Source organism: Cavia porcellus, unplaced genomic scaffold (assembly GCF_034190915.1).
Source record: "Cavia porcellus strain 051 isolate PalLab524CR breed Dunkin Hartley unplaced genomic scaffold, mCavPor4.1 scaffold_9, whole genome shotgun sequence".
Lineage (NCBI taxonomy): Eukaryota > Metazoa > Chordata > Mammalia > Rodentia > Caviidae > Cavia > Cavia porcellus.
In genome coordinates this window covers 15,493,087-15,514,078 of record NW_026947492.1, presented here as the reverse complement: position 1 = coordinate 15,514,078, position 20,992 = coordinate 15,493,087, and the positions used below count along the sequence as shown (strand labels likewise).

Genomic DNA, 20,992 nt, shown 5'->3' with positions numbered 1-20,992 from the left:
CTGATCTTATTTGAAGCTGGTTTGTTAAATGGCTGTTTTACCTTGACTGATTTTATTCGAATTTGATATGCTTGATAATATCGAGTCTAAGAGCAGAGGCAATCACTCTGAAGATGAAAAGATGTAATAACATAACCCATTCCGGTATGATTATTAACTGCTTTTGAAGTCCTACAATGTCTCCAAAGCTGTGTTTTAATTTAAATAACTACATAATGCTATGTTCAATTATTATTTGTCTGATGACGTGGACAACTCTACTGAAAATAAGAGAAAGTATAGTAACTACTGTAGATCACCTAATAATGTGGTTTTATATGTCTTTTTCATTTCATGTTTTTCTAAGAATTTACTTTTTTGTCTTGTTATGATCTGTTTTTCTCTATAATACAGAAAGGATAGATATACATGTAGAGATTCACACATGGGGAGAATTTCTAAACAGTTTATAGGAACAGATTATATAATGTATGATGTAATGAACAGATACTCTGAAGAAGAAGAGACAATAAGAAACCCAGTGCTAATTCAGTAACATTATGATATAAAATCTAGCAAAACTATTATTCACTGTTCAGAGTGATATTAGTCTAGTCTCTTATGTTCAATTTCAGTATATGTAAAGATAAGGACAGCTACTATGAAGAGAATGAGGGACATTATGGCAGTCACTATTGACTTCCCCAGTGTCAGGTCTTGAAGCCTAAAAAGCCTCCATCACCCTGCTATGATCATATTAGTTCTATAATGTTCAGTGTGTATTCACTATGTGTGAAGATGGGGACAACTATTTGGAAGAAAACTAGAGACAATAAGACAGACAGTGAAAATCTCCAGTGGACTTGCTTTGAAATCAGTGTTTCTTAAAATTGTTTCCTTATGATCTGTTTTGTTCTGTTTTGTTATGTTTAATCTTACCCTCTTTAAGATATTGGCAATTATTTTGAAGATAGCAAGAGGCATTATAGTAGCCATTGTTGGTCATCTTGTATTTTGTTTTTACATCATATACTATGTCTATTATTGTTTTAACTGACTCCCTTTTTCTTTGTCACATTTGGTTTATTCTCTTCAAGTAAAATAATAAGAACTGTAGAAGTAATAAAATCTAAAATGCGTAATTGTTATTATAAAAAAGGGAAGAAAAGAAAGTGCTCTAAAGGATATAACCACATGTATGTTTAAGTGTGTAAAACAAATAATCATATTACTAAGTTTTTGTTGGATCATTGAACAGAACTGTTTGCAGTCTGTTTAAATGTCCACTTTGTATGCTTTAATTTTATAATTTGAACAGTGACTTCTAAGATGACAATATGTAATCTATCAACTATTGATTTCTTACTTCTGTTTTTTTGAAATTCTGTTTTACTTCCACCCTTTTTTCTGTTTTGTTTTCTCTTTAAATAAAATCCTTTATAAAAAAAAGGAAAGAAAGAAATGCAGGACCAGATAAAAGCAACTTTACTGAAACATAGTTAAAGCTAGGCTTAGTGTTGCATACCTACAACTTCAACACTCTCAGAGGCTGAGGCAAAAGGACCACAAGATTGAACTCAGCCTGGCCAACTTCAGCAATTTAGGCAGACCTTGTCTCAAAATTTAAATGGAAAATTAAAAGGGGGGGGGTTTAGCTCAATGCAAAGGCCCTGGATTCAATCCTACCTCATAAAATCTATAACTTTTATCTCCAAACAATTTTTATAGATACAAAACAGCATAGGATTTCCGGCTGTTTTTTGGAGCACTTAAATCTATCTCTGGAATTCAACATTTGGTAGTAGAACTTCTTTATGGCTCCAGCAATCTATAATGTTTTTATGACTTTAAAAGAACTGTAGATCATAACTAGGTCTTCTCAAACATGCTCCATTAATAGATTCTGACAGCAAAAGTCATTTAATTTAATTATAGATAAATGACTCAGAGATGACATACAAAATGATGCAGTATCTAACAATATATATGAGAAATACACACAATTGTGGCATAGTAGGGAAGCACTGTTGCATACTATAAGAAATACCAGTAAATCTCAAATGCCTCAGCCAAGACATTTGAACAATCAGGAGAGACCCTGGACATTGAAGCTGTTACTTTGCTCCAAAAGGGATGGACAAATTGCCTGCTTCCAGATGAGTCTGCAGTCCTAAATTCCATCTAGTCGGTACCCACTGAGAAACATGATCCACATTTATCTCTTTTTAGGAAAACAATAAATAATGATTTTTATAGGAAACAAGAAGAGGAAAGTGACAATTATTTGGCCATTGCTTTTCCAATTTTGCTCTACCAGTTAAATCGGGTAATCTTGAAAAACTGCATTTCCTTCCAGAAGAAAGAAAAGATAGACACACCACTATCAAGAAGCTTTATAATTTATCATTTTTATAATTATAAATTTCTTTAGATTCCTGAGGCTCACAAATTTTATTCCAAGCTACAAGAGGTTCTGAAATTCTTTATTCAGATCTGCACTAACAATGAAAGAATGACTTAATTCTTCATCATCTCTATGAGGTTTTCCAGAACTTCTACCATTTCAACAAGACACCTCAGCTTTATAGTCTACAAGAGCTATTTGGTAGTTCAGGGAAAATATTTTCCAAAGAATGAACCAAAGTATTTAAATCATCATCTTATACAATACATGCATTAAGCCTTCTACTCCAAAAATTTCATCATGAAGCACAGAAAAAGAAACATAGACAAAGACAAAGCGTAAATAGGAACAAAAAAGATGTCTATCTCTTTTGAATCTTACAATGTCCTGTCACGATTGTGGCCATGAAAAGTTGATTTTTAGATGAGAAAGATTTTCCTATTTCCTTTAAATGTTCTGTAACACATCAAGTATTAATCCTGAAAAACTTACTGGAATGTAGATATTTTTACCTAAACAAGATCCTGGTAAAACAGATAGAAAAAGAGGGAAATAAAATTGTACAGAGGAGAGGCAGGAGAGGTCAATGATTCAGTGTGTCTGGATCTTGATCTTTTGCTGCCTCTGGGGATACACTGAGGGTAATACTGAAGTCAGGAGTCCTCTTTGTGCTCCATAATGAGGCATCTTAGATGAACTAGCCCCACAGGCTGTTCAAAATACAAGTGGGCATGTAGTAAAATTAAAGTCATCTAACAAAATTAATATGGTAGAGGAGAGGATGGCCACCCTCACTTTCTAAGAGATGTGGATGGAACCCATGATCCTATATGACCCCAAAGCAAGATTCAGATGCAGTCTGAACCAATGGGTCAAGGATGAGATGATTGAGCCTTGTGGGATGAAAATTTGGCCAGGGAATTAATGGAAAATGTCCAAGAGATAAATCAGGGTTCTATAAACCAAACCAAAACTTAGGTGAGACTAAGTCAAAAAGAGAGCCCAGAATGGAGAGAAACCAAACTTCAGTCTATGCCAGCAGAGACTTTACCATCAAAGGTCAGCAGATTGCTAAGAGGTAGAAGTATTTTCACTTCAGTTGTGAGTTCACAAAACATATCAGCACAGAGGGTAAGGGAGAAAAAATCCTTAGAATTGAGATGTTTTCTAAATAAAATAACTATTTACTTAAAAGGACTATATGATTTTATGCATAGAAATAATGTACTACTATATTTGCTTAAAATTTAGCTAATTTCCATACAGTTCAGTGAAGTGACCCTTATAAACAAAATCCTATCAATTATTAAAATAAAATACATATGATTTACATAAGTAAATATGTGGTCCTACTATAAGTTAAATGGAAAAAACTGAATTCTTGCAACTAAATTCTATATGATGAGAACTCTCACTTGGCTCTTGTGGCTCTAAAAGCTTTTCCACTAACGTACACTCTCTAAGCTGAAGTATTAATATTGTTATGAATTCTCTTTTAACAGCCCAACTTCCTTTTCTCTAACCCCATGTATTTTCTCTCTGTAGTTTAACCCATGTCCTAGGTCTTATATCCTAAACATTTCTTCATAATTGGCTATTGTGGGAAGCAACTGTGCTTATGCTAAGTTACTTGCTAAAGTATAAGTAATAGGCAATGGCACAATTCTAAGATGACATACTCATTTATTAGAATATCATGTTCTCCCTATCTCACATCCATAGGTATGATCACTGTTTAATTAGTAAATTAAGTAACCAAAATCTTTCTTTGATTTGTCTTAAGCAGACTCCTAAGTATGCAGGTAGGATGAAAGATGTGAGTCCCAGGAAAAGAGAAAAAGCATCAAGTGAAGCACAGGAGATCCATTTGCCTCAGAGAGCACCCTCCTAGATCAGCATGACACTGGCCTCATGAAGAAAGCTCAAACTACTGTAGCACAGAGGTGGTAAAGCTGATGTCTCTTTTCCAATGTCACACCCTGGACACAGAGTACACTTGTAGAAGTCAAAAAATTTCAGACTTCTTTAGAGAAGGTTATTTAACTTGGCTATAGGATATATAGGAATCTACATGCAGGCAAAATTAAGATGTTAGGGAAGAATAGAGAAATGCTATGAGAAAAGACCATGACCATTTTTCCATCCTTCTTAAACTAAATCAAAGCTGCTCAAGGTACTTATGAATTTTCTAATACCATTCTGTATTTAAGAACCAGAGAATGAAATTGTATTAAAGCAGTCAGTTATGGCTCTGCTAGCCTAAAAGACAACTGAATTTAAAACATAGATTTTGAACAAAAAGTAGGGAAAAACCATTCACACATACTGTCTTCTGAATGTCAGTCCTATCAAGAAAATTCCCCTTTCATTCTCCAATCCATCTTCCTCAATTTCACATTCTTCATATGTCCAGTTCTCTATGACTCAACTCCCCATATTCTGATACCTAATTTATTTTTCCCAACCACATTTGATTTAGTCCAATTTAAAATGCCAAGTCTATCCATGATGTAAGTCTGACTGACATAAATTCACAAAGAGATATCAGATGTTTTGGAGAAGCCTTCTGGAACTTGAACTTCAAAGTTACATAGACCTTAGGGGTCTTAAGTTACTAAATGCCTCTAATTTGTAAATGATCCATCTTTTGAAATGCAGATAACTATTCCATAAAAATGCTGTATTACAGTAAATAGTGAATATAAATTACTTGATAGAGTATTTGACAGATAATAAATTCTTACCAAATACTATATAAGTCCTGATGATGATGACAATGACGATGATGATGACAATGATGTTGATGATGGTGTTGATGATGATTTGATGGCAATGGTGATAACCATTACCATGATAGTGACAGCAACAAAAATGCCCGTAAGAAACTATCAGAAAGAAACTTGCCCAGAATAATTTTCTTTTTCATTGACAAACATTCAGCTAGTCTAAAATAGCACTTAGGGCCCTACAGTTATTTTAACCTCCTGATCCCCCATCTCTAAAAGGTTTTAAAATGTTTTGACCTCTAAAAATATACTCTATGTCCAAGAAGTAATGCCAGAAAAGAGACATCAGCTTTACCACCTTGGTGCTACAGTAGCTGGAACTTTTTTAGGAGGCCAATGTCACGGTGATTTAGGAAAGTGCTCTCTGAGGCAGATGGCACTTCTTTTCTAAACTTGATTCTTTTCCTCTAGAAGACACTGGGGAGTCATTTTGGATAATCTTCTCCATCTTCTAGATTGGCCAAAATCACAGGTTGCTGGAAATTGACTATGTCTCAAAACAATAAAGAAGCAATGAACAAGGAATTGTGTCTACTAAGTCGGTCTTCTCAAGTACACTGGAATGCTGAAGCACTTCTTAGATTCTCAGACCCCTGCCTCTGCTATCCTGGTGTCAATGCCTTGGGAGACCAATCAAATCCTTCTGCCTCTTCCACAACTTCTTCATAGCCATGATCACTTCTTTGTTTCTCAGGGTATAAATGGCAGGATTCAGCACTGGAGTGATCATTGTGTACAGCACAGAGACTACCTTGTCCATAGGAAATGTCCGAAAAGGCCTTGCATAAATGTAGATGCAAGGCACAAAGATTAAGGTCACCACAGCAATGTGAGAGGCACAAGTGGACAGGGCCTTGTTGCGACCTTCCTGTGAGTTGCTTCGGAGCATCACTAGCAGTGCAGTGTAGGATCCCAGCAACACCAGAAAACACATCAGGGTGACCAAGCCATTGTTTGACACCATCAGAACCTCTAAGACGAAAGTATCAGTGCACGCCAATTTGATGAGCTGGGGCACATCACAGTAAAAGTTGTCCAGTTTGTTAGGCCCACAGAATGGCAGCTGGACAGTCAGTGCAACCTGTACAATGGAGTGAAGGAAGCCTCCCACCCAGGACGCTACCATGAAGAGCCCACAGACTGTCTGATTCATGATGAGTGTATAGCGCAGGGGCTGGGAAATGGCAACATAGCGATCATAGGCCATGACCGTCAGCAGGAAGATCTTGATGCCTCCGATGAAGTGGAAAAAGAAAAGCTGAGTCAGGCAGGCGCCAAAGGAAATGATGCAATTACCTGACAGCAAGTCAACCAGCATCCGAGGTGCAGTGACAGAAGAGTAGGAAAAGTCCAAGAAAGAGAGATTGCCTAATAGAAAATACATGGTTGTGTGCAGACGTGTATCAAAGAACACTATGACCACAATAAGAAGGTTTCCAATTATTGTCATGAGATACACAGCTGAGAAGATAATGAAGAAGAGCAAGCGAAGCTCCCATACCTGAGAGAGTCCCAGTAGGACAAGTGCTGTCACCTGGGAATGATTTGCTGGATTCATCAGCTACTAGGTGTGACCTAGTGAATGAACCTGCCAAGAAATTGGAAATATTTAGCAAGTCTTCTGCAAAGCTATCAAAAATAATTTCTTCTTCTCATTCTGGGGATATTCTTCTATTCATTTACTATACAAGAATGTTTTCAAATACTTCTACAAATGACAAAGCACGTGAATGTCATACACTGATGTGATAAACACCAGAGACATGAAAGTCAGGGTAGCAGAGATATTTCAGATTTATGAAAATCAGAAATAACCAGCCTTCAAGAACTAACATATAAAGAAAATATTGCTAAGGTGAAAATGAATTTCAATTCTGCCACTAACTAGTTTTAGTAATCCTCTGTGAAGTTCTCTAAGACTAATTTTCCTCATCTGTGACACAAAATTAAACAAAATATCCTCACCATCTCCTGATTTTAATATTTTATCCAGCATGTGGTTTTGATTTAGAAAACCTGATGAGCCTCCACACTTAGATATATTTTCATGGGATAAAAAATACACAGCAAGTTTCCCTTTACACTCATCTTAGTCATTTTCTTTGTCACTGGGTCAAAATACCTGATACCCTTAAATTAAGGGAAGAGAAGTTTATTTTGGCTCACACTTTGTAGAAGTTTCAGTCCTAAATGGGTTGGCTCCAAGGCAGGACAGCATGGTACAGGTCCATCATAGAGGAGATGCTGCTCCATGGCCAGACCATAGAGAAAGTGGAGTGTGTCTCAAAGGAGGAACCAGGAAGGAAGATAAATCCTTGTGGGTCACACCTCAAGGGATCCACCTCTTCTGACCAGACCTACCTACTGACAGCAAATCAGCTATAAGCCCCCATAATCCAATCCTGAAAGCTCCACTTATGCATATGAGGCTCTTGTGGGACATTTAGTTATAAACCGTAACTTTCTGTAACTGCACCCTAAGACTCATGAGCATCTTTTTAAGCAAAATAAACTTAGTGTGTCTCACAGAGTTGCTAAAATCCTAACAGTACCCAGCATCTCTTCAGACTCACATGTATAAACATCATATTGTCTCCTTGGTGTAAGAAACTGAAAGAGTAAATAAGATCCAAAAGGTACAATAGATACTATAAAAAGGAAAGAAAAGAAACTGCTCAAAAGGATAGAACAACTGGGATGGGAAAAAGAGAAAAGGAAGCAGGGAAATATATATATATATATATATATATATAATCTTAGCTATCATATTATATATGATAGCTAAGATAATTGTACTAAGTCCATTAGTTCACGGAAAGAAACTGTAAGTGATTATATTGCTTGATCTGTTATGCATGCCTGTATCTTGTAATGCAAGCAACTATTTCAAAGATAACAATATGCAATACAGTGACCATTGTTAATTTTCTATCATCTTGTTTTGAAATCCTATACCATTTTTATTATTTTGTTTTTCTCCAATTTTACTGTCTAGTGAAGCAGTATAGGCTACAAATACTGAAATTTTAAAATCATCACCTAAATGAAGAGTTACCTCAACATTTGGAAACTTAAAACTAACAGGAAATGTTCACAGTGTTTTAAAAGATAGTATAGGATTGGGCTGGGGAGTTAGCTCAGCAGCACAAGCACCTGCTTGGCAAGCACAAGCTCATGAGTTCAATCCCCCATACCCCCCAAAAAAATTACTGTCATTAGTTAACTTTAGCCAGGGATTTAGCTCAATGGCATAAGTGCCTACCTTGCAAGCACGCAGTTGTGGAAAATAAAAAGATAGTACAGGATTTCTTTTAATCTCTTTAAAGTTAAAAAAGAAAATTCTGAGTGCAAAATTTCCTCTGATACTCCAAAAAAACCTTATCTTTGAGCATTTGTAAATTTCAAAAAGATTATTCTCATTCTAAAAGGGAGGAATAAACTAATAGAAAGCAATGGCACTCATGAAAGACTGAATCCCAGCAAGGCAAACATTCAATCGTTTCATGTTCAGAACCCAGAGAAGTTGTAGGAACAACACATGAATTTCAAAGAGCTTTGGCAGCCCACCCCTATGGCACTGCTGTTGGTGGTAGCACTTACGGTTTTCTCTCTTCGGCTGGCTTAGCCTACACCTGTGACTTGCCTCAGCTGTACCATGTTCCTGGCTTCTCATACTTTCTGTAATCTCTGCTGCACCTTCAGCTTCACTCTCAGAGCTTCACATACTGTCCGCTCAGAGGCACACTGCCTGGCCTCCTAGGCCTTCTTTTGAAATCTAGATGGAAGCCTCCCTAATCCCACAGCTACTGCATTCTTCGTTCCTGTAAAAGCAGCAGCATATAGATGATGTTTAGGTCTACAACCAGCTCCAGCTGTAGCTACTAGGGCCTGCAAATATCTAAATGGTTGAGCACTATGAACAGCATCCTAGGAAACCAATTTCCTAAACAGTATTTCTCAAGCAGGGTACCCTGGAGCTCTTTCACTTTTCTATCTGTGATTCTGTGAAGAGTGTGGTCCTTCATTTTCCTGCCACCGTCCTTACAAGTCATCCTTCATTATCCTAGAGTAAAGTACTTTGATTTTTTAATACTAATCTTTTCAGAAAATAAGCTCTTCAACTTTACAGGCCTAGATTTTATAGGAGCTTCCTTACTAGTGAAATGCAAAACTTTTAAAATCATTTACCTTGCTGTCTGATTTTAATTTCTCTGTGTAAATCTGGGTAATATAAGCAATTAGTATCTATGCTACAGCCTGAATATTGGTCTGAAATTTCCTATGCCTGATTAATTAGTCCCCTACTCTTAATCTTGGTTTCTCACAGTCGAAGGGCAAGAGCACAATGTGCACAAGCTTTTCACCAGATCATAATGTACAGTCTGGAGTGCAAATACCAATGGGCTCTTTCTTCAAAACTGAAATCTCTTGAGCCTTGTCTTTACTGGATACATTAATGTTAGCATTCTGATCTCAGTTCCAGTCAGAATTTCTCATCATGCTGGGCTCACAGAATTTTAGAGCTGCTTCTCAAGCCAGCGTCTCCAAATCTTTCCAAATTCCTTCCATGAATTTATTCCAAAGACTTCTGAACCATATGGTCAGGTAACATCACAACAATGACTTCCTTTATCTAATACTAAAATCTTTCTTAGTTACTTCTTTCATTGATGGAATATAAATACCAGAAACTCACATCTTCAAGGTGAGAAGGGGTTTCTGTGTTTTTTGAGGGGGGTTTTGCTTTGTTTTTGTTTATTTTGTATTTAATTTTTGTTTGGCTGGTTGGCTTTTTGTTTTATTTTGTTTTGTTTTACTCAGTTTGTAGGGATTTTAGTCCATCTTTGATTGACTCCAAAGCAGAATAGCATGGCACAGGAGGATCATGGAAGAGAGCTGAGGAAAATATATAATGTATAAGAAACTCCAAACACAACAGCAAAAAAAGACAAATGAAAAATGGTCAATAGGATAAACAGACATTTCTCAAAAAAAAAAAAATATACCAATGGCCAAAAGACACAGAAAAATGTCTGCCATCTCTAATTATTTGGAAAATGCAAATCAAAACCACTGTGAAATATCAACCTCCCTCCAGTAAGAATGACTGTTACCAAAGAAAGTATGGGTAACAAATTCCTCAAAGACATGGAGAAAAGGGAAACCTTTTGCTTTGCTGGTAAGAATGTAAAGTTAGTACAGTTATTACAGAAGACAGTCTGAATATTCCTCAAAAAATTGCAAATAGAAATACCATTGACCCAGCAATACCACCCCTGGGTACTATATCCAAAAGAAACAAAATCATTCTGTTGAAGAAACTTCTGCACTATCGTAGTTACCAGAGAACTATTTCAATAACCAATAATGCAAACACTGAAGTGTTCTTTAATAGATAAAGAATATAGAAATGATTGAATCACAAATAAACGGAGGAACATGGTCAAATCTCCTTCGCCCAAGAACTTCAAATAATTGAGATAGTCTCCAAAGAGAAGAAGCCAGTGCTCATTTCTTAAGTATAAATTATAATGTTTCTTTCCAACACTGTAATATGGAAGATATGAAGAAAATAGTAAGTTTCCAGGTGGAAAACTGGTCAGAAACTACTTCATCCAGGTAATTACAACATCAGTAGTCATATCACATTAATAATAGCAACCTTGATATATGACATCTGTGTGGCATATATATGATAGTATATCATGATAAAGTCAGATTTAACTCATAAAGGGTTAACACAAAATGTAAACAGTGAAGAAAAGGGAAAGTTGATCATTTTAATTAATAGAGGGAAAAAGCATTTGATAAGATTCAACATTCACTCATAATAGTTAAGAACAGAAAATCATATTCTCTTTTATTGGTGGAGTAGAGGTTGAGACAAAGTCTCACTATATATAGTTCAGGCTGCTCCTGAACTCACTTTGTATCCCAGGTTGGCCTCGAACTTGTGGCAATCACACTACGCCTCAGCCTGGAAAACCATTTTCTCAATCTAATAAAAGTTATTACAAGCAAACTAACGTTGATCTTATACTTAGTGATGAAACATACAATATTCCTATTCAGGAACAAAGAAATCATGGCATCTTTTAGTGAATATCAAAGAAACAGAAGACATATGGAAAGAAAAGCCAAATTGTTTCTATTTGCAAACAACATAATTGTGCACGGGTAAATTGTTAAAGAAGAAAAAGAAGCATTAGGATAATTCAATAAATTTAGCAGGATCCTATAAAAACATGGTGAATAGGTGATTTTTGTAAGAAAAGGTTATTTAATAGTCTAGATACTAGAAGAAAATATTGATATTTTTAAAGTTATTACTCAATAATGCTCAAGAATAAATTTACCTTAACACTTGTAGGAACACAACAAAGAAAACTACAAAACACTGCCCAAAGACAATAAAAATGTCAAAAATAACTACAGTGATAATACAACTTTGTAAGAACATGCATAATAATAATAAATATAATTAAGTAATGAACATAAATATTTCTTAGGAAGTTACTAAACTGTATATAATAAATTTATTCATCTCTTATTACTTAAGAGATAGACACTATTGCCACCCCAATTATAAAAAGAAAATTGGGACAGAGAATCAGAATAATATGACTTACGATCTGGCCAAAAAATCCAAATATCGAATTAAGCTCAGTCATAAATAAGACATTAGATTTTTCTTTTGGTGAACCATGAGATCATTTAAATGTAATACACAACAGCTGGGTATGGTGGCACACTCTTTTAATCCCAGGACTCTGGAGGCTGAGGCAGGACAATCACTGCAAGTTTGAGACCAGCCTGGGCTACAAAGCAAGCCCAAGGACAGCCTGAACTTCATAGTCTCAAAAAGATTTAAAAAAAAGAATGCAATACACAAATTATTTTCTTGAGTATATTATTATAAATTTGGATAGCATTTGTACATTAAACCTTTTATTTTAGAGGTATTATTGTTTAGGAAGAATCTAAAGTCCTTACTGTATTTCCATAGTATCCCACTCTACAGCTAGTTCACAATAGTTGTACATGAAACACCTGAACCTGTTCATCCATGATTGTCCAGAAGGTACAGGGTAGGTCTGAGATTGTAAGAATCTTGGGGCAGAAGATAGGCTTCAAATTACTACCTACATCTCCCCTGCTCACTCCACTGATAAAAATGGAGTGCTTAATAAAAAGAAAAATTCTATTTGTTGATGTTTGGGATATTTCTTAAGCATAATAATGATCTTACTGGAAAGCAAAGCTTATCAGAGAGCAACCCTATCCACACTCAGTTTCTAATCAGCTTTCCAAAGTCTCTCTCAGTATGTTAACACACTTCAGGAAACCTCCAGTAAGACAGCAAAATAACAAGGCTTTCAAGTAAATTTCAAGGAAACAGAGATAATACAGAAAATAAAGGGAAATTTTAAAATGTGTACCAGGGGGTAGACATGATCAAGGTATGTTATATGCAAGTATGAAAATGCCAGAACAAAACTCATTATATAATCAATATGCACTAAGAAAACAGCATAATGTTCTCAGATAGACTCTAAAAGAAATAATTTCTATAAATGAAGAACAAAATGGTATGAAAACCATCAATCAACTACCAACAAAGAACGTTTGAACATAAAAAATTGACAGCCATGATAAAAATTTCTATAAGAAACACAGAAAATCAAGTCAAGAAACTATCCTATGAGCAGTAGGAAATGAAAGAAGGAATATGTGAGAGAAAAGGGACAAAGTCATCGAACAAAATTATAAATCTCGACATCAGTGAAGCCCAGAAAGACAAAAGAATAAAGAACTTAATGGATGAAATGTTTAAATGTTAAAACAGAAGGATATTTTCTGGAGGATAAAATAAGTAAAATTCTTAAAAACATGTGTATAGGTAAGGACTTTCTGAAGAGAACCACAACTGCACAAGAAATAATAACAAAGATCAACAAATAGATCGTATCTAGTTTTTTTTTTTTAAAAAAAAGCTTCTATATAGCCAAGGAGTGAGCAGAGTAAACAGACAACCTTCAGGATGGCAAGGAAAAATTTTCAACTATTCCTCAGACAGAAGACTAATATCTAGAATATATAAAAATGGCAAAATTTAAACTCCCAAAAATAAAAGACCAAATCAAAAAAATGCCAACTGAAATAGACATTTCTCAGAAGAAGTACGAATAACTACTAAATACATGAAAAATGTTCAACATCTCTGGAAATTAGAGAAATGTAAATTAAAATAACACATATTCCATCACATTTCAGAAAAAAAAGCCCATTGTCAAGAATCAAATAACAAATGATGATAAAGCTATGGGGGGAAAAGTACCTTTTACACTGTTGGTGAGAATATAAACTAGTGCAACCACTGTAGAAATCAGTATAAAAATTCCTGAAAAAACTAAAACTAGAGTTTTCATTTGATCCATCTGTTCCTCTTGCAGGTACCTTCTTGAAAGCATTAAAGGTGTCACCTTACAGTGATTCCTACATAGCTATGTTTATACCAACATAAGTCATGGTAGCTAAATCTCAAAAATGTCCATCAGCAGATGAATGAATCAGGAAAGTGTGCTATTTATACAAAATAGAGTACTGCTTTGCCACAAAAAATGGATAAATTTGAGTGGTTTGTCAGAAAATGGTGCACCTTGAGATCATAATGTTAAGTGAAATAAATCAGACACACAGACTTTAAGCTCACCCCAAACTATACATAAGGATCAAAGTAAAATATAGATAAAAGGAAATGTACATGGGAAGGAGTCCAAGCAACAGAGTGAAGCAGAGAGAGAAGAGAGGAAGGGGAAGACAAAAGGATTGAAGTATGTGGTACACATGTACCATCTGCACAGGAGGAATCTGATCTGATCTGATCACTTCAAACATATACTAATTAAAAAAATCAAAACTGAAAAACAGCCAGAGGTAAACAAAGGGACATTGTGTCAAGTGAAATAAACCTGACACAGAAGGACAATTACTGCATGTTCTCTTTCATATATGAAAACTAAAAATGCAGAACTGAAACTATAATAGTGGTTACTAGGTATCAGGAAGTGGGGAGAGTGGATCTTACATTGCCAGAAGTGCAACAGTATAATATATTTACAGCAATGAAAATGATGTACTGCTAATATAGAAAAGGACAAATGGAAAAGGGGTAATTAAGAGTAGTTGGATTTAAACAGTGCCCAGTATACACATTTATGGAAATACCACACTAAATAAATGTGCAAATAAGGAGGATGAAACAGCAATCAAAACTCTTCCACCAAAAAAATTTCCAACCAGCCTATATCACTGATGAATTCTACAAAGTGTTCAAAGAATTAACATTAGTCATTCTTAAAGAACTGCAAAAAAATAGAAAAAAGGGCCAGGGATAAAACTCAGCAGCACAAGCATCTAACTGGCAAAGTGTGAGGTCATGAGTTCAAATCCCAGTACCAAAAAAATAAAGGGAAGAAAACTTACAAACTTATTGTATGAAGCCAGAATTATTTTGATACCAAAATGACACAAAGACTCTGCAGGAAAACCACAGAACATCTGACATTAATGACTAATAGAAATTCAAAAATCCTCAATAAAATTTTATCCAACAAAATTCAACAGAATATTAAAAAGACCATACACCATGATCATGTGGGATTTAGCTCCAAAATGCACTCAGCATGGACAAATTAATGTAGTACAACACATTAACGAAACAAAGAATCAAAGACAGAAACACCTTACAACTGCAGAAAGAACTTTTGACAAAGTTCAACAGTTCTATAATTTTTTAACTCCAATAATATATCAGCTACAATGTTGAATAGCAACTTTAAAGAATCTTTCTAAACGCTTTCAAGTCAGAAATAAGCTAAAAGCCAAGAATATTTTAAAAAATTAAGTGGATCTTAAATTGCCACATATTTAAAATACAGTATATTTACAGAAAAGAACATGTTGTATTGTAAGTATAAAAAGTACAAGTGGAACAGAATAGATACATGCACACATACTATATTTAACAGTTTAACATTGGATAAAAAGAGTGCCTTAAATTAGTAGATTACTGAAAGAAGAATTTCTAACAAACCTGTTTTTAGAAAAAATAATTTTTGATCTGCAAATTCTGTATATAAAATTTAAATTCCAGATGTATTAAACATTTAAAGTTAAATGAGATATAAAACAAATACTCTTCCTTAAGGTCATTATGGCTAAGAAAGTTAAACATTTTGAATCTACTCAGGATATCAAGGCAGCCACAATAGAGCAATTAAAGACATTCATAATATGTGACCTCCAGGACTGTTTCATAAAGTGACAAGAAATATGAGGTAAGTGTTAAAAGTAAAGGCAAATACACTGAGAGGGATTAATGACAATGTGTCTTTTACAGTGGTAATTTTTAAAAAATTTTTACATTCACAGTATTTTTGATGACACTGTATATTTCACATATTTCACAACCCCTCTCTCCAACTGCCTACAAAATTTATAATAGGAACTCTTTCAACTGATGGAAGAATGACAAATGTCCCTTGCTTTTTATAATGTGATAAATGTATGTAGCTTCATTCTCCATTGAATCACTGAATCATTTGTTTCTCCTACCAGCTCATAAGATCTCAAACATAGATTGTATCTCATTTATTTTTCCAAACCAGAATATTAAATGCACTAGATATGTAATAAATCAAAAATATACTTACTGAATGAATGCATAGAATTCTGGTGTTGGTTATTGACCACACGCAGTTTGTAGGCATAATCTCTTCCTGTGAACCCCCCATCACCACACCCACAGTAGGTCTTGCATCTTCACCTGTGTGCTGAGTCATGCAGCCGATTAGCAAATTATTAAAGGAAGCACTCAAAGGCATCCACCAATTCAGTCATTCAGTCATCTAATCAGGCCTGATATTTGCAAAGCAAAAGTGCAAATGAAGATCAACATTAACATACAAGTCCTTACAGTTTAGAGCTACAACTCAAACTAATAAAAACTGCTAAATGAAATACTCTCTTGCTCACTGGACAAATAATACGCAGAAGACTAAGCTTGTCGAATTCTTGGTCACCTAGAGGTCTGCCCTGAAGCATAAAAGGAAAGAAAGAATTTTGTCTTCCTTTTTTCTTTCCTTCCAGGTACACTGCCATTCAGAAGACATCAGTTACTCCTTGGCTACCTCTCAGCCATAGAAAGAGTCAAACCCATCACCATTCAGCCATTGAGAAGCAGCTCTGCAGAAGACACTGGAAATGAGCTCAGGGTCATTTGAGAAAGTTGGTGGGGATGGGAGACTCCAGATGGGCATTTTATGTGGCCATGCCGTCATCTTGCCTCATGAAAGGAAATGGTCAGAGAGGGGCTGCCTAGCTGTCCTATTGGCTTGGTATAAAGGTGATATTGCATCCAACAAACTGAGCACCCATTCTATAAAACTGTGCTATTATATTTTTTTACCTTAAATATATTTCAGTGATACCTGAATAAAAATTAAGACATTGAAAAATAAAGAATTAAATATCAGAACAAGGTAGGAGTTAGGAAAAATGGATAAAATTACTAAAAATCTTTTTTTTAAATTCAACTTTATGAAACTCTTTAGCTCCAATGAGAATAATTTAAGCTTGTGCTGACCAATGCAGTAAACCATAGCCACATCTGAGAACACAGAATTTAAAAAGGACAGTCTCTTCAATAGGGTATTAGAAAAACTGGGTATCCATATCCAGAAGAATGAAACTGAATCCTTATTTCATACCATATACAAAAATCAACTCAAAATGGAAGAAACATTTACATTCAGGACCAATCTCTGTGGAGCCCCTGGAAGAAAACCTAGAGAAAAAACCACATGACAGTTATCTAGTCAGTGATTTTTGGACTTGATGCCAAAAGTTCAGGAAACAAAAGCAAAAATAGACCAAGAAGATTGCATCAAACTAAAAAGATCCTGTACTGCAAAGAATACAAGAGCCAGAATAGAAAGAAAACTCACAAAACAGAGGGATATATTTGCAAACTATCATAAGGTATAAATATCTTGACAATTCAATAGAAAAAAATAAATGACTTGATTTTTTAAAAGGAGAAAGTTGTGAATAGCAATTTCTGAAATGAAGACATTCAAATCATCAACATATATATAAAAATGTCCAACATTACTAATCCTTAGAGAATAACAAATTAAAGTCACAGTGAGATGTCACCTCATACCTGTCAGAATGGCTATAATCCAAAGGGCAAAAGAGAAGCATTTGTGAAAATGTAAAAGAAAAAGGAACACTTACACACTGTTGGTGAGAATGCAAGCTAGCACAACCATATGGAAAACTGTGTGTATAACTTCCATCAAACAAAACAGAATTACCCTGTGATCAAACAATCTCATTTCTGGATACTGATATCCGAAGGATTTGAAGTCAGTGTGTTAGCGAGGTAACTACACTTCCATGTTCACTTCAGCATTACTCATAACAGCCAAGTTACAAACGCAACCTTCGTGCTCATCAATGGGTGAATGGTAAGGCAAATGTGGCAGGAATTCGCTATGAAATACTATCCTGCCCTCCACAGAAGGTTCTGCCATTTACAACAAGGACATTTTGTTAAGTGAAATAAGCCAGGCACAAATATCTTATGTCCTCACTTATCTGTGGGATTAATACCTGTGAACTCATAGAACAGAAAGATGATTACCAGAAGCTATGGAGAGGGAAGAATAGAGATAGGTTGGCCACAGATTACAAAATTTCAGTTAGACAGGAGGAATAAGTTGGGTGGTGTCCACTGCATGTGCATGTCCACTATGACTATAACAATTTTATGTCATATATGCTACATATATATCACTTTTATCCCATATACACATACAACTATAACTTGTCAATTTATAATAGGAAATTATAAATTAAATTCAAAAATAAGAAAGTTTTTATGTTACACATGTCAAATTTATTTGAACATACTACGTGGTGAGAAGTTAATGTGGTTTTACATTTTAAAGAGAAAAAATAACAATAAAACAGTTTCAAAACAGGCTAAGGGCAGAGTAACAAAAATTAACATATTGCATATTGTTATCATCATAGTAGGTGTTCAGAGTACAAGGAATGGGTATGAAACATTGTTCAAACAATATGATCAGTGTAGACATAAAGTATTTCCATCACCACAGAAAGTTCTTAGAGCAATGAAAAAATCTCAAGCTCTATCTCGGTGACCTTCAAGGACAGTGGTGTAGCAGTGATACGGTGCCACATAATTTTCTCTGTCAGTGTCTTCGTATGCTAAACACAAACTGTAATATAGGCAAAACTTGTGGCTGATAATCTAAATTCTAGTTCTGACTTTGCATTAAAATATATTTGGCATTTGGAAATTTGTTCAATCTCTCTCAAATTTAGTGTTCCTGTATGTGAAATGAAATACGAATGTACCCTCAATCTCACTGAGACACTTTAAATATTAAATAATCCAAGATATAGAAAAAAGACGTGACACTTTCCTAACTTCTGTGTGGGTTTAAGCAATTTACTACTACAGGTAATACTAAATAAGACAGAGAGAACTCATTCAAGTTCATCATGCTCAAAATAGAGTTTCATAGCAATATACCTTATCAGGTGAAGTATCATGGCAGATTTTAGGTTTTTAACCAGAACAGAGGGGATTTCTCTAACATACATTTTAAAGTATCATTCTGTACATCATGTGTGAATTTTCTATTTTACCTAATTTAGTGATCAGCTAATCTCAGAGTATGTTGTATAAAACAGACTACTAGAAATTATAATAATGAAATTACTTAAGATGTACATTTTCTTAGTTTGCGTAATTGTGAACAAAATAAAAATTTATAATAAATTTAAAATGTGGTAAGTGTCTCAGATATAATGCCAAAGGGAAAAGTTTCCCCAGCTTGGATGACTGAGGAATGTATTTTTCCTTCATCTCAGGACCTCTACACTTGGCAGCTAAGAAGAGATCAATGATGCTAACATTTGCTGTCTCTATAAAAGCAAACTTTCCTAGAGAAGGTTACAGGTACCCTGGAGCTCAACGTGTCTGCACAAACCGTGACTTTGGAACCTATGAACTGTGAATGCTTGAGTCAATCTGTAACTTCTCTGATCTAATGTGTAAACTGTGGGCAATGGTGCTGACATTGCAGTTCCTAGAACTGTTCAATGACAATGACACCTCCCTGTAAGATGGGGGTAAGTGTAAAATAAAGCAAGGCATAAAAAGCATTTGGCCTGTGCCTAGAAGAATGACAGGCAGCAGTATCTTGAATATGAATATATTTATGGCTATATCTTGAAATTTGGAAAAGATAGTTAGCAGTCATAAAGATGAAAAAGGCATGATGAATTTCAAAAGGAAGGGATAAATTTAGAAAATATGTGGACATGTGACCATGGAAGGCAAAGTCAAAATGTTCATTTTGAAATAGAAATTGGGTATGAGATGACATTGGAAAAGTAGATAAAGGACTGACTAGGTCCTCGACTTTCCATGATAGGTTATGCAGTATCTACTAGCTGTGACATTAGAATTTTAAATTCAAGTAAACGTTCTGGGGATTAGCTACTAGAACTACTACAGATGTTTAAATCTTTGATAAGTTACTCCACTTAAGAGAACATATATTTCTATTTAGAGCAGAAACAGTCTAATTTTAATACTATTCTCCATCCTGAAAGTGAAGAAGGCATATCAAGAAAAGTGGCTTGCATGGTAGTTTCTCAGAATGAAGACCAGATAGGTGTGATGACACCTTAAGTTCCCAAGGTGAGGGACAGGCACCACCAAGGCTAAATACCAGTAGAAATACTCAGCCTTGAAATCTCCAAATGAATGAGAAAAAGCTAAAGGTAAATATAAAATTGATATGATTTACTCACCTGGAGTTCTCATTTAAGATATCCAGATATAGATATATATTTGCATCTAAACATTTAAGATGGCAAACATTTCATTAAATCCTTGAGAGAGTTTTCTGAAATTAAAGTTGGAAAATTGTAGCACGAAGGGATTACTGTCAGAACTGGTCCATGGCACATGTGGGGCAGGCAGGGCTCTGCATGCTCTGAAGCCACATGTCTCAGGGGCCAGCCCAACCCCAAGGACAAAAACATGAAAAGGCAGTGACCCAAGTAATTCATCCCTGTAGGACAAATTATCTTCTCGCCACATCATAGCCCAGAAATTCAAAGATGAAACGTGCAATTCATTGTCTCCAAAGTTATTTGCTTCTTTTGTGTTCCATTTTATAACCACAAGTACTACATGAATTATATTTAAATGCAGAAATGAGAAAAAAGATTCTCTAGGAAAGTAAGAATCCAGCTGACTTCTTTACTCTCACTTCCTTGTTCTCTGCTTTTTTTTTTTGAACTCCAAATTCTGCCCAACTAGTAACTTACTCACACCAAGCAGGGCTCCCAATTTATATTAATAGGGTTTTTTTTGCATAATTATCTTAAGATTTCAAGTCATTTAAATAATGGCTAAGTTTGATGCACATTAAAGAGGTTAAATTGTATACATCACAAAATCCTCAAACTTACTGATGTCTTAGAAAGAGTCCCTTGGATATATGCACATTCAAACGAATGTTTCTGATATCTCAATTTTAAGAAAATTTGTGCAGTTTGGGTATATTATCACACTCTTGCCACTTATAAATATTATCAATTTTTACAGAATTTTCCATTTTTTAAAACATTCTAACTTTAAAATGTATTTTTAATTTTTTTTTAGTGGTGCCGGGGATCGAACTCACAACCACCTGCTTGCAAGGCAGGTGCT

General features: G+C 34.9%; 1 protein-coding gene across 1 annotated transcript; it reads right to left on the bottom strand.

Moving 5' to 3' along the window:
• Positions 1 to 5,782: 5,782 nt before the first annotated feature.
• Positions 5,783 to 6,727, bottom strand: LOC100719239 (olfactory receptor 4D5). The gene has a single exon (XM_003472631.2). It carries the CDS (start codon positions 6,725 to 6,727, stop codon positions 5,783 to 5,785), a length of 945 nt encoding a protein of 314 aa, XP_003472679.2.
• Between the last annotated feature and the right edge of the window lie 14,265 nt (positions 6,728 to 20,992).